The 24,614-nt window shown below is 37.6% G+C and overlaps 2 protein-coding genes across 2 annotated transcripts; one reads left to right on the forward strand and one right to left on the reverse strand.

Moving 5' to 3' along the window:
- Positions 1 to 233: 233 nt before the first annotated feature.
- On the forward strand, positions 234 to 1,559 carry LOC131312366 (protein S40-1-like). Its single transcript, XM_058340066.1, has one exon. It carries the CDS (start codon positions 321 to 323, stop codon positions 720 to 722), a length of 402 nt encoding a protein of 133 aa, XP_058196049.1. The 5' UTR covers positions 234 to 320; the 3' UTR covers positions 723 to 1,559.
- Positions 1,560 to 5,986: 4,427 nt separating this feature from the next.
- LOC131312367 (exonuclease 1) lies at positions 5,987 to 20,137 on the reverse strand. Its single transcript, XM_058340067.1, has 15 exons — positions 19,865 to 20,137; positions 17,922 to 18,041; positions 11,339 to 11,462; positions 11,117 to 11,254; positions 10,709 to 10,918; positions 10,388 to 10,563; positions 10,218 to 10,290; positions 9,366 to 9,492; positions 8,645 to 8,841; positions 8,495 to 8,549; positions 7,884 to 8,416; positions 7,737 to 7,788; positions 6,604 to 6,826; positions 6,320 to 6,513; positions 5,987 to 6,233 (listed from the first exon to the last, which is right to left on the reverse strand). Exons 1-14 carry the CDS (start codon positions 20,023 to 20,025, stop codon positions 6,432 to 6,434), a joined length of 2,271 nt encoding a protein of 756 aa, XP_058196050.1. The 5' UTR covers positions 20,026 to 20,137; the 3' UTR covers positions 5,987 to 6,233; positions 6,320 to 6,431.
- Between the last annotated feature and the right edge of the window lie 4,477 nt (positions 20,138 to 24,614).

The raw sequence follows: 24,614 nt of genomic DNA on the forward strand, positions 1-24,614 counted from the left end.
AATTGATCAACTCCGATTATTTGTATGGGATTTGATCAGCTCCGATTATTTGTGTGGAATTCATCTGGTGTACATTTGGTGTAATCACAATTGTTTATTTTTTTTGTACTTTAACCTAGAGAGAGAGAGAGAGGAAATGGGGGCCACACTCAAATGACGACATCTCACGACACAATCAAAGTGTGCTCACTACGATTTAGATTCTCGCATATCCATTTCCCTATAAATTCCCACCCCATTTTCCCAATCTTTTTAAACCCACCACCGGTTTCTCTCTCTAGCTCAGCTCTTTCGATCTTCTGCCCCCCACCCATTTTCTCATGGAAGAAGAATTAGAATTCCTCGAATCAGAGGTCATTTTCCATGAAAATGTCCTTGAAGAAGAGGATATCATTTTCCCTGCAGGTAATTTTAAATCCCAGAATTCAAGAAGTAAGAAGCCGAGGAGGAGGAGGAGGAAGAAGAAGAAGAGTTCTATTCCCATCAATGTCCCGGAAAACGTCTCCGGGAATCCGTGGATTCAGGCCGTGGAAACCGATTTCTTCGACGACGACGACGAGGGGGAACAGTTCGTCCCGCCTCATGTGATTCTGGGTCGCCGGATTTCCGACGGGAAAATGGCGTTTTCGGTGTGTACCGGAAACGGGAGGACTCTCAAGGGAAGGGATTTGAGCCAAGTCCGGAATTCAATTCTCCGAATGACAGGTTTCTTGGAAACTTGACTTCCACGCTGTTTTTTACGTAAATACTCCTTTTGGATTAGCTTAGAGTAGCACGGAAAGGAAAGGAGAAGAAAAAAAAGAAAAAAAAAACTATTCCGGTCATTTTGATTTTGTGATTGTTTTTGAACATTAGACTACGTTCGGATACTCTCATTCATTGAATTGTTGTGATTGTAATAGAAAACAGAAAGGTAAATTTGATATTCAAGATTGAAATAAACAGAAAGTCTGTGTACACAGCAAAACTGTGCACAGATTGCATTGTAGGATCCATCACGGGTTCCACATAAATGATCTGAGTCATTCATTATGTTTGAAACATTTTTTCATGAGCAGCCTCGAAAAATCAGCTCAATCCGATACCTATAAGTACTTGATCTAATTGTCTAACTTTTCATGATCCAAAAACCTGGAAAAAAAAAAAGAGTTAGATGATTAGATTAAATACTTATAAATATCGAATTGAGCTGATTTTTAATTACGTCCGTTGAAAAAATGTTTTAAACATAATGAACGGATTGAATTATTTGTGTGGGACCCGTAATGGACCCCACAACACAATATGTGCACAATCTGTTCACAATTTTGCTGTGTCAGTAGCAAGGTTGAGAAATAAACCATTGAGTTTATTTGGATTCTCTTTTGAAGTTATGGGCTTCTATATTTTGTTTGGTGGTACTTTGAACCAGGGTTTTAAATTACTGTACATCAAGTATCAATGATATGGTTGTATATTGGCCGATATTAGATCATATTGAACTGTATGAGTAGATATGTAAGCAAATAACGGTATTAAAGGTCCACAATGCTACGTGACCGTCGTTAGTTAAAATTCTACTTTGAACATTGTGTGTATTTTATCCTTAAAGAGATAATTTTTTAGAATATTTTGTGTGGTTCTATCTTTGTGGTATGGTTAGATTATTTTTTTGAAATTGGTATGGCATAGATATACAGCTAGGTCCATTTGGTTTTCTGTTATCAAGACGCGCAAAACTAACACAAAGGTTATACACCTAATTTTGACCGTCCAGATGTGTTTGGACAGTCTAGATTTTGAAAAAACTCTTTCAGGAAAAAGTTTAACTTTTCCAGGGAAGAGTTTAAGCTAATCTTACCAATTTTTTATATCAATGGACGGCTAAAGATTGGTTATATAACAGTGTTTTATACAATCGTTATGTGAGTACCATTTTTTATTATTATTCTTATTTTTTGATTTACTTGAAATTGTCTGGGAAGTAGCCAACATGATCAGCTGGAGGGAGAGAGTGAGAGTGTGTGTATTATTCAGGCCCTACCTGCCCATTTGAAGTAAATATTCGTTGTCACTTTCAGTTCTACTAATCCCGTTTGTTTTGATATTTTAGATTTGTAGGTAATAAGTGTAGAAAGAAATAGAATAATGAATGAAATAAGGGTAATAATTGGAGAGAGATAGAGAAAAAATAAAAATAATGATTGAAGAAAAATAAGATAATGATTAGTATCCTAAATCAAAACCCTTAAATGAACGGGGTTAGGCTTGTTCATTTTGGTATTTGAATTTTGGATTTTGAGTAGAGAGAGAAATGAGAGTAATGATTGAGAGAAAATTTATTAAAGACCATGTGCAGAGAGAGTTCAAAATCCCAAACCAAACAAGCTTCGGACTCCAAAAAATATATACATTATTCAGCGACTAAGTGCCGCTAATTAATACTCCATCTGTCCCAAAAATGATGACAATTTTTGAAATTTGTGCCATTTTTTATTACTTATATCTTTTAATCTATAATATTTTTCATGAGTTTGAAAACTTTGTATCATAGAACTAATCGAAAACTATCAAACAATATCCATATTGCATATTTTTTAAGATTCATATTGAAAGATATATAAGAAATTAAAATTGGTACAAATATAAAAAAATTTCATCAAATTTGGGAGGGAGGGTGAGGCACTGCCGCGATGCAAAAATGCTACTAGTACAGAAATCTGTGCAAAGATTTTTTTGTGAGGCCCACCACGGGTCCCACACAAATAATCCGAGCCGTTCATTAAATGTAAAATATTTTTTCAAGGGTTTCTGTAAAAAATCAGCTCAATCCAATACCTATAGGTACTTGATCTAATTATCTAACTTTTCATTACCCAAAAATCTGAATGAAAATTTAGATGATTGGATCGAGCACTTATAAGTATTAGATTGAGCTAATTTTCTACGGGAACTCTTGAAAAAATATTTTACATTTAATGAACGGCTCGGATCATTTGTATGAAACTCGTAGTAGGCCCCACTATAAAATCTGTGCACAATCTGTTCATAGATTTCTGTACCAGTAGCAGGGCCGCCATGATGTGATACTTTAAATGAAAAGTGCATAATTGGTTACGACTATTATATTGGTCCATGACTTTTGAATTTATATTATTCAAAAATAAGGTGACACGTACAACCTGTCCCAATCATCCTTATCACACCCCTAGATAAAGGTCGAGAGAAAGAGAGAGAGAGAGAGAGAGAGAGAGAGAGAATTGCCCGTGGTTTGCGTTACGAGATACAATTGGATTATGGGAGTACACTTTTCTTTAATGTTCCCTTGTTTTGGGAATGGTTCCGGAGGCCGATTATGACTTGGTTCTTGTATTTTTTTTATATTTGAGTCAGTTTACGTGCACCTTAATTATCTTCAAAGTCTGAAGTTAACGAAAAAAATTTCAATGCAACGCATTACATATAACACCTTCTCACATGATATGGGTCCCACGTATGTGTAAGTCCCATCTCGTGTGAGAGAGACGTTGCATTGAAAATTTTCTCTAAGTTAATGACATGGTAAACCCTCCTGCGGTCTCAAAGTCTGAAATGTTCGACTTCCTTAGATTTCGAATATGCAAGCAATTTCGCAAAGACAGAACAAACACTTGCTATTAGCTAGCTTTATCCCGACTTGTTCGTTAGTTTACAATATGAACATTTATTAGCTCTCACTGGTTTAATTATACAATACTAATTGCTGATTAACCTTATCCGATCACAGTTTAAGCAATGTTTCATACATAGGGATTAGAAAGTGTTGACCATTTTCCCGTGAAAAAAACTGATTGATGAAATCATCATGTGATAGCGATGAATCATTGCAAAGCAAGGGTGACGGGTGTCTAAATTGACTAGGATTTGAATCAAACATGCATTAGACGTATGATTATAAAGAGCAAATAAATTGGGACGGATAAAATATATCGAGGTTTGAAACAAGACTAGAATGGAAGGTTCCTAAATATCACTATTATATCTATATAATGCTCATTTACTCGGAGGGTTTTTGTGGGATTTTTTCGAGCATACAAAAATTATCAAAACTCTTTTATTTTTTAAATCTCGTCGTCGAGAACATCGGTATTTCAAAAAAATCTTATCGATCAGCACATGTTCGCAGTCTAAAGTTTTTATTTAACTTGAACAGGAATTCAAGGAAATATCCAGTTTTCCAAACGAGAAGATACCAAGGCTTCATATTGGTAAATTAATTTCAGAATTCACGTATCTTGTAAGAAAATATGTACCAATCCACGATCGATATGAATTCTAACATGAGTGATATCCTCAACAAGATATGAACAATGACCTGTCCCAGTTACCATTATTGGCTAAAAAATGACGCACAAATGACTCCAACCTTTGGATGCAGTTTCTTTATAGCGATTACAGACAAGCCAACTCCATTTATAATTCTTAATTCTGATAAATAAAAAAAATCGATTTATAATCGCATACATAAGATTTATAAAATTCACGTTAGTTCTTCCTCCACATTACATTGTTTTAAATCAAACTCTTAAAGCCACAAGAAAGCCAACTCCAACTGTTACTGTACGAAGAAAGGTGATCACACAAGCTTCAATCATGCATGTCCAAGTCTTTTGTATCAAAAAAATGTATGTACCTTTGTTCCCGTGTAATTCTAACCACATGATTGTACAATAGTCTTTCTCGAGAAAAGTATTTTGAGCATTTCTACGGCTGATATTCTATGAAAATAAAGATACGGATACTTTTAGGTACAGGTGATCTAATGTGAGCTTCAATAACCTCTCAAAATGTCTTTTTTCCAAACATCTAGCTGAAAAGGACTTCAACCAAAAACCTAATCTGAGGACAAGTTCACATCAAAAACCAAAACCTTCAATCAATCAAGAATTCGCTCCGTCTTAAGCGAACATGTCAATGTCTACAACTAAAAATTAGGAACACAAATACACACACACAACCTACCTACCCTTTTTGGCAAGCATACGAACATAGGGTCGGAAATATGCACAAGTGGACACCTGAGTGATAAGTTCGGACGCCTGAGTCGTAAAAAAAACAAACTGATTGGTACCCAACTGGAATATCATGGCCTAAACATGTGATAGATATGTGTTTATGTGCACATTACATCATGCAACACTGACGTAACATTACTAAAATTGTAAACTTTTACCCTCCCAAACTTTCTCCTCAAGTGTCCCAACGCGTTCCAGCGTTTCTCACCATAACTAAACAAATCGGACGTGTATGTAGGTGTACAGCGTGTGCTTGACACAGTGCACAGTGTCTGTAGTGTGTCCGTGTCAGGGCACTGGATAAGTGAGATCGGTAAGAAAACAAACATAATACAAGACTCGGAAAATGTTATAGATGCATGCTCCTACAAGAATTGGGTATTTCAAGTCTTTCAGTCCATGTGATCTTATTTTGAACTGTTTCATGGAAAGCAGGCAAAGTAGCGGAGCCAAAGTTTCTGGGCTATAGTACAGACACCCAACTGAATTGGATTTTCACATCGATTGTAAAGAAAAGTAGTTGTCCATCAAACTTTAATTACCGGAAATGTCTACACTACAGCTCTGCATTTCTTTCAATAACACAACATCGCATGAAACAAACAATGAACATACACGAATCTATATTCCACGGCAGTTGATGCTAGGAATAGGATGGCATGAGAGGACCGAAAACTAAAAATATCTTTGCGTAGAAAGAAAGGTTTAACATGCAGAAAACAATAGTAATACCACAGTACTCTAACAAGGAACTATATATAACAGCTCTATTACACGCTTCATGTGCTTCTGTCCACAAAATTCTGTAAGTCGATAAAAATCATTTTATTGCAAGCTCTTGCTCTTTATGCATATTTAGCATTCAAAAATCACCCAAAATCTATCCAAGTACGAAACAGACCATGTAAATTTGCAACAAAAACAAAATCCTTTTAAAGAAGAATGCAATCTTCTGAGCACGGTAAAATTAAGCAAGTAGATTACATAAAGAGTAACAGGTACTTTGACAACAACAAAAAAAAAAGTAACAGGTACAGAGAGATTAGTCCATCATCCAGAAGTTCCAAATAGTTGAATACACCACAAGATACTGTTATATCGCAACTTACAAGCTTATGACATGAAGTGCATGAATCATACATGTGGAAGCATAATCAAAGGCCTTGATCCCTCAAAATGATTCCTCTGTTGTAATGAGCTCTACACAAAATAACCAGAAACAGCTAATCTTCAAATTACAAGAGCAATGATAATGGACGATAGATATCGATGAGGAAATCGCATACCTACAGTTTCTGAAAGAATGGTCGAAAATTGATGCAATGCTGCAAAGAATTCGAACACACAAATTGATGCCCTGCAGGCTACAACATACTTAGGCTTAAATATTTACTGAATCTATCCTCGGCGATGTACTGAGGAGGTCTTCCTTTTAGTTGGCACATAGGCGAAGTCACCAAAATCCACAGCACTATTCAACCTTCAAAAATGCAGGAAAATTTACTAGCTAGTGCTTGTAACAGGAATTTTAGGGAAATAAACTTAAGCGGTCAATGTCAAATCATATTACCTAATAGTACACGTGTTTCGTACATCTTTCAGAGGGGCACGAAGACCACTGGCACGAGAACCAGATGAGGGGCACCTGAATGATGATATTACAGAAACAAACCTTTCAATTGATTTATCTGCTATGTCAGAATAATTTTCCAAGTGAGAGATATTGCATCCAAACTTCCCCCCTGCAGCCTCTGTCTCTGTAATTGTATCTTCAGGGGTGAAAATGATTCTACCTGAAGCAGATAACCATATGAAGCCGACTTTTATTTTCTATAGATCGATTAAATAAGGAGAAGACAGTTAAGAGAATCAAATATGATACAAGAAAGTACATGGATACACCCTACTTTGGGGAAAATGGTATTATTAGTGCAGTGTGATTACTCATCCAACAGAATGAGTAGTGTCATGTCAGTTCAACCCATTTTTTTACATGCCTAATGCGCTTCATGTTGTGCCTAGGCCGGCCCATTATTTAACCTTGTAGTGTTATGTCATCCCGTGCCATTGTAGAATAGAAAACTCTAGGCCCCGCCTAAACAAATATCTATACTGTGTCGTGACTGACCAATCGGCTCTGTAAATCCAAAAGCAAAATTATTGAGGAAAATTGCCTATAATTTGTTTGTTTTCAGAGTTGGAACAAAACATTACAACTAACATAATACGATAAGTTTAAAAATGTCGACTAGTTTGGCTTTTAAAACTGGTAATGCAGTAAATGCCATCGCTCTAATCTTAGAACCAAATCCATGCTTCATTATAAGATACTTACAAAAAGTGTGGCCCTAAAATTACATAATAACTATGTTATAGGCCCCTCTGGCTTTGGTGCAAAACAAAAGAAGCATGTCTATGTCGTGCTCGGCCCGGTGCATGCTTCATTTCATACCCGTGCCTATGCTTTTTCATGCCCATGACGTGGGCCTCACAATGACAAGCCAATCGACCAACACCTAAACGCGACGTGCCCATGCTGCCCGGCCCAATTTACACCTTACTCCTGGGGACAGCCAATCAAACATGACCTAGATTCATGCCTAAGGAGAAACACATAATTTAAACATGCTAAATGGATCTGAACTCAAATGACACTTTATTTTACCACAAAAGTCACCAATCACATTTTGACAGTTAACGTACCTTGAGTCGGCAGAGAATCATTAGTCCGAATGAACTTACTATTCGTGCTTTCCTGAAACAATCAGGACATACATTTTAACCATTTGAGACATACAAGGATCAAAATAGGAAAAGAATACAAGCCAGTAATACATAGAGAAGCACTACCATTTGAGCACTCCCAACAGGGGCAACCTTCCTTTTCATGCTTGAGCTGTTAAAATAGCCCGAAGAAGCACTCTCATGTATGGCATAGTCACATGTACGAGCCGCAAGATCATCCTTTACAATTTTCTCATGTCCTTTGTCATTGTTATTTTCATTCACTGGTTTATGAAGAAAATAAGGACTCCTTGTGAAAGTTTTTCTGTTCTCTACTCTAGTTTTAGCATTGCCTGCATCTGAAGCAGACTTGCATTCATGCTCAGGAGTCATATCCTCACACTCATCCGTCAGAACATCCTCCTTGTCATTCTCTTCATCATCTCCCTTCGTCACCTTATACTGAAAATATGAACTCCTCATGATGTTCTTGATGTTCTCCTTTCTCGTTTTGCCCTCGCCAGCATCTGAGACAGGCTTCCTGTCATGGTTCTTATGCAATGTAGAACAAGGTTTATGAACTGAATGCCTGGACTGTTGTAACAAAGGATCCTGTGGTCTTCTGTTGTCAACCAATGTATCTTCTTTCCCATGTAGTCCTAATTATTTACGAGCATACAAGTTATGATCAGTTTATGACTTGATCTTTACATCCATATGAGAGAAAGTATGCTTACCGTGACTTGGGGATTCACACCTTTCAGGAGATTTTGTCCCATCACTAATGTTAACCTAAAAGAAAGGTAAAGTTTGTAAAAGCAAAGAAATGAAATTCCAAGTACCGAGTAAAACCAATTGAAATGCAATAGTTTCTGTTAGAATTTTACATAGCCTTCTGGAGGAGTGGCATTGCCTAGATATCTGAAGTCGTCAAACAGGGAGGTGGGTGAGCAGTCTGTTTCACAAGCAGCAGCTTCCTCAGTAACCTGTTCCGTGGTACTTGAATTTTCATTTGGTGGATTTGGATGCTTAGAATTACTCCGAGGGACCCTAAATCTCCTCTTTGCTTCAAGTGATGCAAAACCTTTAGGTTATAAAGGAAAACAAATGGCACCACATGTCTTCAAAACACCTTGAAAAATATGAGAAACATAACTTTACTGATCAATATCCTTGGAGAACCTATATCCATGTGCACTTCTGTTAGTACTTTCACTGCAGTAAGTCATATCCTCATTACAACTAAATGCACCGTCCATCACAGTATCACGCAATTCGTGCAATAATAGAGCGTGTGGATATTGGAACCTTCTGGGCTTCAACCCTCCTATTGGGATTTTTCAATGAAAGTAAAACATATTATCAACACAACTAGCCTGTGTGAAGTTCTAATAACAAGAAGCAGTATACTTTGCAACAGGCATTTTCTCAAAGTGTTACACGGGTATACTTAGGTCTTTCGGACGAAGTACTTGTCCTGAAATTAAGAAGTGATAGCGTCAATGCATCTATTAACGTAACGAAAGATAACTTCAGTGGTACTGGAAGTAATATCTTGAAACACTTCAGAAGTATCTGCAAATCTTCAAAATTAGACTAAATGGATACAAAAATAGTTGGTCAGGAGATTTTTCTGAGCGGGCAAATCTAGCTTTCTCCTTTCACCTTCAGGTTTGAAAACTTTTTGTTTGGAAGTTCCATCAACAACCAAACCAGCACCATCATTGTTCACTTCCTGTTTTCCAAAAGAAAATGGAAAGATTCAAGCACAAATCCGCTAGTTAGAGAACAGACATCAGAAAAGCACACATTAAAGTTGAAGAAAGATGCAAAAATGTTGTAAGGAAATAGTTGGTTATAGATGATGACATCCATAAAACCCAATCCGCTACATTGATGTTAAACTTATTCTTCTTCTGATGTAATTTTATGTCATTTTGAGAGGATGTACCTCAAATTTACAATGTTACTATCACACTTGCTTAAATAATTTATCAACTTATATTACGATAAAAGAGGCCGGCATAAATAACTAATACAGTTAGAAATTTGATGTTTCATCCTCTTAGCAAGCAGAAAACAGTTTTGTGACACCAAAACACAAAATAGGAAACTTTAAACAAGTCTTCAAAAAGGAAAAAAGACATACATAAGCACAAATACTGAAATACAACAGTGTATAACCATGATAACAGAGATTGCAACGGAGAAAGGGAAAAATCTTAATAACAGGTTAATTTTGCATTAATAATAGCAATATGTTTGTACACAATATATCCTCCCGATGTTCTTACTGTATGCTTTCCGAGTCAAAAAGTTCACCTGGGCTGAGGCTGCTGAGCTGAAGAAATTATGCACATATAATGAAGAAGAAGAAAGCAAAACAAACATTTTTTATGCAAGAAAAACAAATGTGGTTTAGGACATAAGGATTATACAACACAGAAAAAACATATTTACCTCAAATGGCATTTTAGTGAAAGGATCGAGATCCCCTTTTGCTACACCTATCGCTATATGTTGAGGCATGGCTGTGTTCCCGGTTAAGGTAATAATTCAATTGAAACAGTGCGTATATCCATACTTAGCAGAGAATCAAACTAGTAAGATTCGTAATAAATCAAGGATATGGACCTAAGAAGTCTAAATCATCGCCGACATCGTCAGGTAGGTCAGATAAATGTGCAATATCTTCAACCATAGGGTCATAGACTCGTTGATGCTGAAAAGTCATCATAGCTTTTCTAAAAGAGTCTTCATAGCTTGGAGGCACAGCAACTGTGCTGTATTTTAAATGCTTGATTACCTGAAATTGAAAATCTGTCAACTCCATATGCTCACCAGCAAATACAAGGAAATACTAGCTTTGCTTCACTTAACCCAAGAAATTGGCTTTTCCTTGGCCTATCAAGTCAATATGGGCAATTATCAGGTTTCCAACAATGACTCACCTTGTCATAACTTCCAAACTTCTTCATGAGTGCATGAGCCTTTTTCAAGCCCATTCCAGGCAGAGACAGCAAATAGTCACAGCCACTGAGAATACACATCTCAAGAAGCATCTGTTTAGTAAATCCTGTAAAATTTAGTTCCTTGTTCTGTGGCAGCTTGGAGTATCGAAACTCAACACCTTGCCCAAACTTGTCCATCTTGTAGATGATCTAGATAGCGGTAGGCATTGTAAGTATCCAGCAAAAACAGGCACCAATATGTGTGAAAACAAGGAAAAGGGTGTTGTTTAAACTAGGAGGAGAAAATATTAATTCAAGCAAGAAAGCCACTACACTAAGCATAAAAAAACCAACAAAAGGATGATAAACGTGCTACTTTGTGGGAGCATAGTCTCAACATAAACTTACTCTTGGACAACCAAAAGCAATTAGGTCTGAGTCCTCAGTTATAACTGCATCAACCTGCTTGCTGACTGCCAGAAATGTCATCTGTGCATCTGCCTCATAAGGAGCCACAACATAGTATACATTCTGCTGCTTTAAGACCTTCAAATGCAACCATGTGATGGAATAAGAGGGCACATCAGATTTTGCTTGGAGGAAAAAATTATTCCATCAGGCAATCCCTACCTGGATTAGTGCATACGCCACTGAAGGAGAGATATCAACAGCCTTCTGATAGCAATCATAAGCCGCAGCATTATTTCCATTTGTTTCATGCCCAATAGCACGTGCAAGATTTTCCTTCCTTGCCCTGTTTCAAGGAATTCGCAACCTGTCAAAGCTCAATAGTTTGAGGCATACCATTGCTCCACATGTTGAACATCAAAACTCCACAATTTTCTTTCAGGAAAATAAGCACATCGTTCGATCAAAGAAGGATCTCCTGATCTACCTACTTTTTAAAAGCAAAACAGGTACAAAAGAGGAGGTTGAATACAACTAGAGTAGAAAAGGACAGCAGTGTGGCTACTTCCAGGCTATACAAAAAGAATGACTGATCCTGCAGGAGGAGGTTAAACGGACAGCAGTTTACCAAAGCATAGAAGGATTTATCTTTCCACTCTGGCCAAAATGTTACTCTCATCAAATCATTCTTCAATCTCAAACTCCGAAGGAACTTCCTGACCGACCGCACAAATCAAATTCCTCTCAGTGACAATGTTGCACAAGGTAGAATCCAAACTCCAGAAGCCCCAAAAATTTGGCTTAATGACACAGATCCAATACAATGTTCAGCACCATATCTTACTGTTAGATGATGGATCTATTTGTATCTAGTGTAATTATATGTCTTATTATGTAATTAGTTTAAGTATCTAGAACCGTAGTGCAATTATTATACAGCTTGTATATATATTTTTTACGTTGAATGAAATTAACTCTAATGGGTTTTCTCCCTATTATGATTACCCTAAAACTGAACATGGTATCAAAGCGATAGAACCTGGCGACCTACGACGTTCTTCTCGTCGCTGCGTGAACAGTGATCGTGAACAGTGGCGTGAATAGTGATCGTGAACAGTTATCGCGTGAACAGTGATCGTGAACAGTGGTCGCGTGAACAGTGATCGCGTGAACAATGCTTTGTGAACAGTTCTTCGATCAGTCGGGGTTTGCCGTCACCGTCGATCAGATCTGTTCTCGCCGATCAAATCTATTTTTTTTCTTTTTCAACACTGTTTCAGTCAGATCCGAAGGTATTCAGTTGATTTTTTTTGAGGTTCTAGGATTTTTGGAACCTTTATTTATTATTTTTGGAGTTCTAAAGTTGCTGGGAACATTGTTTATTGTTTATTTGGCATTATTGTTCTGCTTTCAAGATGTCAGAAGAGAAAAAACAGGCTTCCGCTAGTGGCAAGGATGAGTTGAGTCGTGTAGGGACTCTGGATAACTCTCCACTAGATATTTGTCCCATCAAACTGGATGGCACAAATTATTTACTTTGGTCTCGTACTTTTACATTAGCCATTGAAGCTAAAGGGATGTCTGAGTTCATTGAAGGCCCTGTTACTGAGCCTACTACTGATGTTGAACTCAAGACGTTTAAGTCTCGTCGATCTTTAGCCATGACTTGGTTGTTTAATTCTATGAAGGCTGATATTCGTAGTCCTTTCTTGCTTCTTAACACTCCATATCAGATTTGGACTATTGCCACACAGACTTATTCTCAGCAGGGCAATGATGCTCAGTGTTTTGAGTTGCGAAAGCGACTTCGTACTATGGATCAACACAATCGATCTGTTGCTGTTTACTTTGCTGGTCTTAGTGGGGCCTGGCAAGAATTTGATTATTATCAAGGGTTTCAAGCAGTCTGTTCCGTTGATGCTGGTGCTTGGTTAAAAAGAATAGAGAAAGAGCGTGTGTATGACTTTCTTGCTGGTCTTGATGTGGAGTATGATCCAATTAGAGTGCAGGTGTTGGGTCGTGTTCCGTTTCCATCTTTGGGCGAGGCCTATGCCATTGTTCAACAGGAGGAGAGCAGAAGGGGTGCTATGTTACAAGCTCCTACTTCTGATCGTTCTGCATTGGTTGCTATTCCGCAGGGACAGTTTGGGTCTGGCAGTGGAAAGTCTCAGTCTGGTACTACTAGTGGGATCATAGACTGTATGTCACTCCAGTGTGATTATTGCCACAACACTGGACATACCAAGGATTTCTGTTGGAAGTTACATGGTCGTCCTTCTCGTGGGCGAGGCAGTGGACGTGGAGGTCGAGGTCGTGGTCCCGGGCGTTCTCAGGCTCAGGCACATGTTTCAGAGTTTGCTACCTTGTCTGATTCTGGGTTCAGTACAGGAGTTCAGTCACCTTCTGATTCAGTTGGCGGTTTCTCTCAGAGGGAGATGCAAGCTCTCAGGCGTCTTATGGCTCAGGCTGATTCTTCCTCTACTATAGCTCCTACTTCCACAGCAGCTCCTACTGCATCCTATTTTGCTCATTCAGGTATTCCAGCTAGTGCATTTACTGCCTCCTCTGGTATTCCTTGGATTATCGATTCTGGTGCTTCAGATCATATGACAGGTTGTTCCTCTGTTTTTGATTCTTATTCCACTTGTTCTGGTAAGGATAAGGTTCGAATTGCCGATGGATCGTTCTCTGCTATTTCAGGGAAAGGTTCCGTTCGCTATTCTCCCTCTATCTCTCTCTTCAGTCCTCAATATTCCAAACTTTGCCACTAACCTTCTTTCAGTTAGTAGTTTTACACATTCTGCAAACTGTTCTGTGACATTTTTTCCTACTCACTGTATCTTTCAGGAACTGAAAACGGGGAAGGTGATTGGCAGTGGTAAAGCACATGGTGGTATCTATTATCTGGAGCATGCACCTCATCCATCTCAGCCATCTTTATCATGTGGACAAGCTCTACGGGCAGATATGAGTTCCACTCTTTCTTTGTTACATCGGTGGCATCGTAGATTGGGTCATCCCTCTTTTGGGATATTAGAGAAACTTTTTCCTACTTTAATTAAACATTGTCCTAGGGATCAGTTTTTTTGTGAAGCTTGTGAGTTTGGAAAACATAAACGCTCTTTTTATGCACCTATTAATAAACAAAGTGATTCTCCATTTATGGTTATCCATTCTGATGTTTGGGGTCCTTCTCCTGTTACTTCTTTAAAGGGCTATCGATGGTTTGTTACTTTTATTGATTGTTATTCTCGTGCCACATGGGTGTACTTACTCCAGTCAAAAAATGAAGTATTTTCCTGCTTCAAATCTTTTCATAAGATGGTGTGCACTCAATTTGATACACATATTAAAATTCTTCGGAGTGATAATGGGACTGAGTATATTGATAAGATTTTTCGGACATATCTAGATGATAATGGTATTATTTTTCAGACGACTTGCATTGACACTCCACAACAAAATGGAGTCGCTGAGCGTAAAAATCGTCATCTTGCTGAGGTCGCTCGATCTCTTTTGTTCACTATGAATGTTCCCAAATATTTATGGGGAGAAGCTATTTTAACTGCTACATATCTTATCAACCGTATGCCATCAAGTGTCCTTAATTTTAAAACACCTATTGAGTGCCTACCAAGCAGTTGTCGAGTTACGACTCTTCCACCTAGGGTGTTTGGTTGTGTGTGTTTTGTTCATGCCCCAAAACCTTCTGGGGGCAAGTTAGGACATAAAGCCCATAAGTGTATTTTTGTTGGGTACTCTCCTACCCAAAAAGGCTATAAGTGTTACGATCCTTATTCAAGAAAGATGTTTGTCTCTATGGATGTTACCTTTTGGGAAACAGAGGTTTTTTATCCTCCCTCTAAACCATCTCTTCAGGGGGAGCATCAACAGGAGGAAGAGATGTTTACCTTTTATAATCATAGTGAGGGGGAGAAATTTTTCTATGATCATAGTGAAGGGGAGAAGGAAAACACTAGAGAGGAACCAGTATTTGTTGAAAGGAAAACACATGATATTGGTGGTGACATTGAGGAACAACTACCTGCACGACAACGACTGCAGGGAGCTGGCTTACAGAGGTATGCTAGACGGAAAAATGGAAAGTCTTCATGTACGTTACCACTTTGTCAATCACAATCACCCAATCCAGTTCCAAATTCCTCAGCTGACTCTTCTGGTAATGATTCTTCTCTTATTGAACCTCCTCCTATGGATCCTGACAATCTTCCTATTGCTATTCGAAAAGGTGTTAGATCTTGTACTCAACATCCTATTTCACAGTTTGTTTCTTATGACCGTTTGTCTCCTTCGTACCATGCATTTGTCTCTTCTCTTTCTTCTATATCTATTCCACAGAATTGGCAGGATGCATTCAAGATACCTAAGTGGAAAGGAGCTATGGTAGAAGAAATGATGGCTTTGAAAAAGAATGGCACCTGGGATCTAGTGTCACTTCCAGGAGGGAAGAAACCAGTGGGCTGCAAGTGGGTGTTCACTATTAAGCAAAAGGCTGATGGTACAGTTGAGAGATACAAGGCAATGCTTGTTGCCAGGGGTTTTACTCAAACTTATGGTATTGACTATGAGGAGACGTTTGCTCCGGTAGCGAAGATGAATTCTGTGCGAGCTCTTCTCTCGTGTGCTGCCCACTTGAATTGGCCTCTTCAACAGTTTGATGTGAAAAATGCATTTCTCCATGGTGATTTAGAGGAGGAAGTTTATATGGATATTCCACCAGGTTTCTCTTCTCTTGCAAGTGAAGGAAAGGTGTGTAGATTAAAGAAGGCACTTTATGGGCTGAAGCAGTCACTTAGAGCCTGGTTTGGCAGGTTTTCTAAGGCTATGCTGAGTTTTGGTTACAAGCAGAGCCATGCAGATCATACGATGTTTATCCGGCGAAGTAATGGTAAGATTGCTGTCCTTATTGTTTATGTTGATGACATAATAATGACAGGCAACGATGTGAGTGAGATTCATAACCTTAAGTCTCGTCTAGCTCAAGAGTTCGAGATTAAGGACTTGGGATCATTGAGATACTTCCTTGGAATGGAAGTAGCGAGGTCTGATAGAGGTATCTTTATTTCCCAACGCAAGTATATACTTGATTTTTTGGAAGAGACAGGCATGTCGGGCTGTAGACCTGCAGATTCTCCTATTGAGGCGAATCATCATCTTAGTGGAGATGTGGGGGAGCGTACTGATAAAGAGAGGTATCAGCGACTTGTGGGTCGACTAATATACTTGGCCCACACTCGACCAGATATTACTTATGCAGTAGGTGTTGTTAGTCAGTTTATGCATGATCCTCGTACTTCACATCTAGATGCAGTTTATCGTATTTTGAGGTATCTAAAATCAGCTCCAGGAAAAGGAATTTTGTTCTCTAATCATGGCCATTTGCGATTGGAGGCATTCACTGATGCTGACTGGGCTGGTTCTGTGGATGATAGGCGCTCTACTTCTGGCTATTGCACTTTCCTTGGGGGTAATCTGATTACCTAGCGAAGTAAGAAGCAATCGGTAGTCGCTAGGTCTAGCGCAGAAGCTGAATATAGAGCTATGGCTAATGGTGTTTGTGAGCTCTTGTGGCTCCAAACTTTGTTACTTGATTTGGGGTTTGCTGATAGTGTTCCGATGAAACTTTACTGCGACAATAAAGCTGCCATTAACATTGCTCATAATCCCGTTCAGCATGACAGAACGAAGCACATAGAGATTGATCGACACTTCATCAAGGAAAAATTGAACGAGGGTTTGATATGTATGCCGTTTGTGAGATCTGAAGATCAGTTAGCTGATATATTCACAAAAGGGCTGGGTAGCAAGAGTTTTCATCCTATTGTGTTCAAGTTGGGCTTGATTGATATCTTCGCACCAACTTGAGGGGGAGTGTTAGATGATGGATCTATTTGTATCTAGTGTAATTATATGTCTTATCATGTGATTAGTTTAAGTATCTAGGACCGTAGTGCAATTATTATACAGCTTGTATATATATTTTTTACGTTGAATGAAATTAACTCTAATGGGTTTTCTCCCTATTATGATTACCCTAAAACTGAACACTTACGGCTTACACAAAGCATCGGCTGGCATGACGGATAAAACTGTGAAAGCTAGGGATGAACTGCTACCCAAATGAGGTCCATGGAATTGCAGTTGAAAAACTCAAGAAATATTAGTGAACTAGTGATTCTATCGAGTGATTTGAGTCAGATGGTATGCTTGTGACACATTGCTCCCACTCCAACTATCACACAGAGGACGTGGAGCTTAAAAGAGGTTGAAATTTGATACCAAGATCCTCCAAATACTGAAGACGTGCAGGTTGTTCTTCTTTTAGTGTGGTAAAATAAGAACCCGACTTCAAGTTTAAGGGAAGCAAATTATGCCGACAAAGCACGATTTAGTATAGTTCTAACTGTTTTCCTCAGAGCACTTAGATTATCACGACAGGCACTGGCTGCCACGATCACATACATCCATGCGTATCGGTATAAAACTGATATATGCACTAAGAATATTGTTGTTTCACGCATAGTTGGTAGTACATGACCAGCTTGTCTGGAGATATATTAGACAGGTGAAAAACCAGATCGGATAACCGCAACAGTCCTATCACAATTTCTGATGCATCCAGGTTGAGTTTTGAGGAGTGTCAATACATGCCCATTCCCATTGTCAAAAGAGAACTAACGCCAAAATTTGCAAACCAAAGTCCAACAAAAGATCACTATTATATGCATTTAAGCAACAAGATCCATGCAACTGAGATTGACACTTTCCACAACATCTAACATACCTTGCACGCTTGATCTCTTGTTCACTCTTCATTGGTAGAAGACCTCCATCAAAGACAAGAATAGGTCTAACACCATAATGCCGCAGCAAGTTTACTCTGTGCATACAGTAGTCAATGTGCCTGAAATATAAAACAAAACAAGCATGCATGTTTTTGTTACATTTAAGTTCTCGATAGTCCACACGCCCTATAATAAGGCAAAAAAGTGACGGATGAGCATCCTATTACATGATTGGGGTATGTACTGAAAAGTTCATTTACGATATGCATTCAACACAGCGATAGAACCATCAACCTTTCGTGTTTAGTTCTTGAATCGAGACAAAAAGGAAAATAATAAACTTCACAAATAGGGGGCCATTGCTAGCTCTACTTGTTCTCTTTGTGATCAATTTCCTGAAACTTTGGAACACCTCCTCTTTGAATGTTCCTTCTTCAGTCAGGTGTGGGCTGCCATTGCTGATCTCTCCAGCATTCCTCTTGGTCCTGCCCTTTGGTCCTGCTCTAATTTTAAAGGGAAGGGTTTTCCTAATCTTCTAAGGAGGCTTGCTTTTCCTGTAGAAATTTATTTGGTTTGGCAAGAGAGGAATAGTAGAGTTTTTCGTGGCATTTACAGCCCTCCTTCAGCTGTTATTGGGCAAGCAGGTCAGATTTGAATTAAGGGTCAAAGCATCCCACAGCAGGAATATCAAGCCTACTTCTTTACCCTCTCAGCTCTACCAGAATTGGCACATTTCTCTCTAGGTTATTTCTACACTATAGGCTTTCGTTTTTTCAGTTTTGGTTTCTTTCTTTGTTCTTTGTACCTCTTGAGGATTCTCCCTTCGGTTTCTAATAACATGGTTAATTCCCTAAAAAAAATGAAAATGCAAATCCTCTCAATCTATGTTCTTTCTAGTCATATACCATTGATTTATTCCATTCACACGGGAGCAAGAAGCACGATTTTTCTAGTCTTCAAACATGCAAATTTCAGTTTATTCTTGCTTCAACATTAATAACCTCAATTTCTTCTGCCATTAAGCACTTTTCTTGCAGCGAAAAACAAAACAAAATCAGCAAAATTTAAAAGTTTTAAGCAAAAACTCCAGTAAATCCCCTTCATATTCTTGTCACGGAACCAAAACAAAATGCAAAGACAATTTTTTTGCAATTAAAAACCCATTTCCCTTCTAAGTATTCATTCTCATTCAGATTGTTTGTATTATTTCTCTTCCAACAGCTTATTCTAAAATCTCCAACACACAAATGTACGTACCCCAACTAAGACATTTATACCAACTTGAATTTATATGCACAGTACTTCTCTAATCAATCAGATAGTATAGGATCACAGAGGAGAAACTTACAAACAAAGATGAAAGTGAATACCTTTATATCTAAGATACTATATTGACCATGGAATCGGAATAGAATGCACGGCCGATTCATGTAAGAAAAAAACCAACTTCCTTTATGACTTGTCAAACTCATTTAAATAGGTTTTATATTCCTATTTAGCTTATTTCTACTTTCTCAACACATCAAAAATACTGCGTATAACAGCTAAATCATTGATACCCACATGAGATTACATTCATAAAACTTCATTACACCCTCAAATAGCACAGAAGGAATGAAGAACCCACAAACGAGGGGCCGAAAGGAGAATGATTTATCCACATTATGTTGGTGTGTGTGTGTGTGCATACATAGACGAGTGTTTCATGGAAATGGGTGTAAAGAAATTACATACAACAGCTGAATCAACGATACCCACTTGGAATTATATTCGTAGACCTTCATTACACACTCAAATAGCACAGAAGGAATGAAGAAACCGCAAGCGAAAGGCCGGAAGGAGAAAGATTTATCCACATTATGTCGGGGTGTGTGTGTGCGCGCACGCGCGCGCATACATAGACAAGTGTTTAATGGAAATGGGTACAAAGAAAGGTAATTACTTGGAGGTGGGTTGACCCTTGCAGAGGTCTTTGCTGCAAGAAAGGGCGCCTTTGTGGAGCCAAGAATAGGTGTCGACGGCGACCGAACAGCCCTCTAGATCCTTGATGTGGGTTGGGACCATTATTGATTTCAAGAGGGGCAAAAGCCCCTGTATCCCCATTCCTCTCTCTCTCTCTAGGAGGTCACGAACAGTGGGGTTGAGCTCTGACCTGGGCAAGTGCCCTAATCTGAAACCCCAATGTAGACGGCGAGAGATGGCGGGAAGATTTTGGAGCAAATTGAAGGTAGGGGATAGGCTGGGGTATCTTGAAATTAATAGAGGGCCGAATCGTCATTTCGTAAATGTTCATTTCATCGGATGAACCTTTCCTTGGAACCCTGTATTTTCTCATTATTACCCACATCTTATAGGCTTCGTTCAGCTGTTGTAAATGTTGCGCGCGAAGGAAATTTTGAGGAAAAGCGAAGTGAGATGAAGTGAAAGGAAATGAAATGTATTAGTAGTATTTTTCTGCATATGACAATAGATTTTGTAATAAAACAAAATTATTTTTTTTTGACAGTATTTATTTTGCAAAAAGTGTTTTTCAGTGAAAAAATTAAAGTCGTTAAGCCCACAACTTTTTTGATAATTGAGTACATAGAAAGTTACGGAAAAGTTGATTTTTTCATCCTTTTCGTGCAACTGAACGAGGCCAAGGGAATTTATATTTGCACCCTCTTTTTTATTCATACCTACACCAACTGATGCCATATTTCCACTAATAATTTTGGGCAACAAAACTATGACATTTTAGTATATTGTTCACATTAAGCAACAAGTTTTGCATCCCAGCTACAACTTACTTATTGGTTAGATGAAACAACTTGACATTTTTCAAAAACTCACTACAAACTTAAAAAATTTCAATAATTTATTTGTTAGCGGAAACAACTATGCATTTTTCAACAACTTGTTAATTAGTGAAAATAACTTGACATTTTTCATAAAAATAATCGATCTTTAGTTATTGCCTACAGGAAACAACCCTGAGTTTAGGATTAATTACATTGAGGTATTAATTTTGAGAATCCACCTTGATAAATCCTACTAATAAAATAAAGTTATAGTATTTACAACTAAGGCCCATTTTCCACTAACAAAAAATACAAAAAACTTAACGCATTTTACTATCTCCTTTCCACTAACAAAAAAAATTGAGCATTTTCTTATCTCGTTTCCGCTAACAAAAAATTTATCAACAAAAACTGTTTTTACTACAGTAACTCTACTCACAAACTTATCAACAACTCACAAACTCATCAACAACGTATTCACTACCGGAAATAACTTAACATTTCTCAATAACTTATTCACTACCGAAAATACCTAACAACTTCTAGACCACAAATAAAAATTTACAAAATTTTCACTATCGAAAACACCCTATGAATAGACAATAATGCCAGTGATCAATTATGACAAACACCCCTAGTATGTTTGTTTTGACCTGGTTCTAAATTAATTTAGGATTTTGTGGTTCACCATTTCCATCTACAACTCCAAATTTATTCTCTTTACGAGCACATAATATTGGACCTTTCTCCTCCTCGGCCTCATCCGTCGGCTTTACCGTTGTCGATTCGTCGACAGGCTATTGCGAAAGAGAGGAGCGGAAAATAGTTGACAAGTACTCTCTCTGAAAAGAAAACTGGCGAAAAATAACAAAATAAAGGTCAATTAAATGGTTTATAATCTTTATCCAAACACCCACCGCAGACGAAATTTATTGAATTGTTTGTGTTTTAGCACTTGAATAAAAATATCTAGATTTCTAGTGATTATAGTCCCGTGTCCAACTTGTGTGTTATAGTAGTCGTGAACGGAGTCTAATGGTGTATCGAATGTCAAAAACACCATGATTAATTATCACGTGTTTTGCATAAAGGCTCTTGCGCAGTTTTTATCGGTTCATCATGGTCCAGTTTTGGACCGTTGTAAGCTCGTCTTGGTCCTCAACAGGAATGGCCGATGCTGCCGAGCTTCCCTTGCAAAGCAGGTGTAAAGTGGTTGATCCGGCCGTTCATCTCAACAATCAGCTGTTCAAATCTTAATCGAGCAATGAACGATTCAAATTTGTATGTGTTTAAATTCAATAAGAACCGTCTGTACCAAGATGAATAGTAGTTAGGCACTGCTTTGCATGGAGATGCTCGGCAGCACCCCCCTAGCTATACGCCTCAAATTAAAAGACAGACTTTTGGCTTATTTTGGTTTTTATTTTAAAAAAATACATAATTTGATCATAATTTTTTATTTTCTTGATTCCTCTTGTTGAGACGAATCAATAATTCATAAAATTTGGACGCAAAACTAACAAATACAAAAAAAGAATAAAAAATAAAGACAAAACAAGAATAAAGTCATTTTTTTTTTGCCAAAACAAGCCTTCAGTATATTTTCCACGCAAAAAATCAAACCATGTTTAAGTACACCAACTAAGAACATTATTTGAAGAAAAACAAATGGGGAATATGATTTCACACTTGAACCTTCTACGTATTAATTTGTGCTTCAATAAATGTATTAGTTTGTGTCAGAGACGGAGCCACGGCCCTGCGGTGTTTCGGTTTTTTTTTTTTTAAATTTAAATTGTTTTTAGTTGTATTTTTTGTTTGTTAAGAATTATATTTTGTATTGGGTGTTATTTAAACATTTAAATGCTTTAAAAATATGTTTGTTTTGGGTCTCAAAACTCAATTCCTCTATCTGTTCATGGTCTCACATAAGTTGTTTCTTTTATCGTTAATCTCGTTTATCTTTCTATCTCTCTCCTACCCCAAAAAAAAAGCCTCCCTCAAAATCTAAACCAAACAAATCTTGAAATTTCAAAAACCTTGTTGTTATAGTCCGGCCTCCACGTTTGCAAAATTCTAGTTTCGTCCTGGTTCATGTTGCTATTGATGGATGATCGAATTGGTTTTTTTACGTGAAAGACATATTTGGCAGGAGCTACGAAGTGAACGGCGCGAATCGACATTTTAAGTCCTGGACTGGTCCCCGTCAATCCAACCTGAACCATAATGGACAAATCAAAACTCGACAGGAGCTTCGTCGGTTTGATTATTGAACCAACCCAATTCAAGCATTGACTTATCAACCAAGAAACCAAACATTCCTATTAGAGTAGGTGATACATGATAAAACTGGATCATTAATTTAAAGTTCTTGTCAAATTTTACAAGTACTATATGTTATCTAGGAGTAATATAGAGAAATATTTAAGTAAAGATGCACAACATTGTGTCAGCTGTCCCGCTCCTGACCTGACTCGTAAGTTAAAACAAGATAGACCTTTTTTCGTTAAGATTTTTATTTTTTAAGTACTTATTTTTTGTTTTACAAGACATATCGTTTTCTCACAATACAACACATCTAATAAAAAATAAGATTTATTTACAAAAATAAAAATATACTTATTTCTCATGACAGAATGAGATCTAAATGCAGAGGAGCCACATATCATTATTAAGAAAAAGACAATGATCCAACGTGGGGCCAGCACCTCAAAAGCCAGCTGTGCAGCCTTAGCCAGAAATTTTAAAATACTCGTGGGAAAGTAACTGTTGCTTGAATGTTCCAGTACTCAAAATGTTTTGCCAAGGAAAAGCACGTGTTTTTAAAACATTTGAAAGCTGATAGGTCCCACACTGTCTGAAAGATGTACATCAGCAGGGTTAACTTCACTAACTTCCCCTGATACTTCTGCCAAATACAAAAAGGTTTCCCTAAATTTGTTAGAATGTCATTGACCTCTCTTGCTTTTTGAAATTTTTGTCAAGATTCTCTGTTTCGTTACTTAACCCACTAAAAGTGTTAAAATTTTTATCCAAATTAAAAATCATTTTATGGTATTCCACTGCAAGAGACTCTAATTGGTATTGCTTGGTCAACGCATGCATACTGCATGTGTCCGATCCTGAAATTTGTTATTTCTATATATATTGTATATATATATATATATATATATATATATATATATATATAGGACTAGCTAGTAATAATAAAGAAAAATGTAATAGCAATCAGAGATCAAGATCAAATCATTGGATTAGCCAAGGTCCCCTTGTTGTCCTATACCACGATTTCTCGGTTCATAACGTGTTAAGGAGTAAATATACTGATAGACATAAATTTCATAGTTCTTCCCATTGTAATAATACATGTCAGAGACATCATCAAAGAGAGTGTCTCATTGCCAATGATATGGGTTAAGCTGGGTAGTCGTCGTCATTTGCGGCTAGCTGATGGTGAGGTGCTACAGTTTATCGCAACTACTAATAGTGTTTTCCGATAGGTAGGGAAAGAGGAGGAGAGTATAGGTTTGGTATTGGTATAATATTGGGCATGCAAAAAGATATTCGTTAACTTTTTATCTAGTTCTTGGTATTGGTGTAAAGATAGAGAGAAAGCTTTTAGGGTCACGAAGAATCACCCATTGGGAGGGGGAAAAGATATGTGAATGGCATTTTCGTGACTTAATAAAGACATTAGATTTATTGGGAACCTAGGGGATAAAAAAGATTAAAAATTTATTTTCTTTGTTTGGTTTGAGAGGGAAGAGTTATGAAAATAACAAAATAGATATTCAAACACAATAAATTTTCCTCCACACTTTCTCAAACTTTTCTTCTTAATTATTTTTTATTACTTTTCTTTCTTTTTTCCAAGTTCCATATAAGCCGTTAACACTATTTGTCTGAAAGAGA

Source organism: Rhododendron vialii, chromosome 13a (assembly GCF_030253575.1).
Source record: "Rhododendron vialii isolate Sample 1 chromosome 13a, ASM3025357v1".
NCBI classification, from domain to species: domain Eukaryota; kingdom Viridiplantae; phylum Streptophyta; class Magnoliopsida; order Ericales; family Ericaceae; genus Rhododendron; species Rhododendron vialii.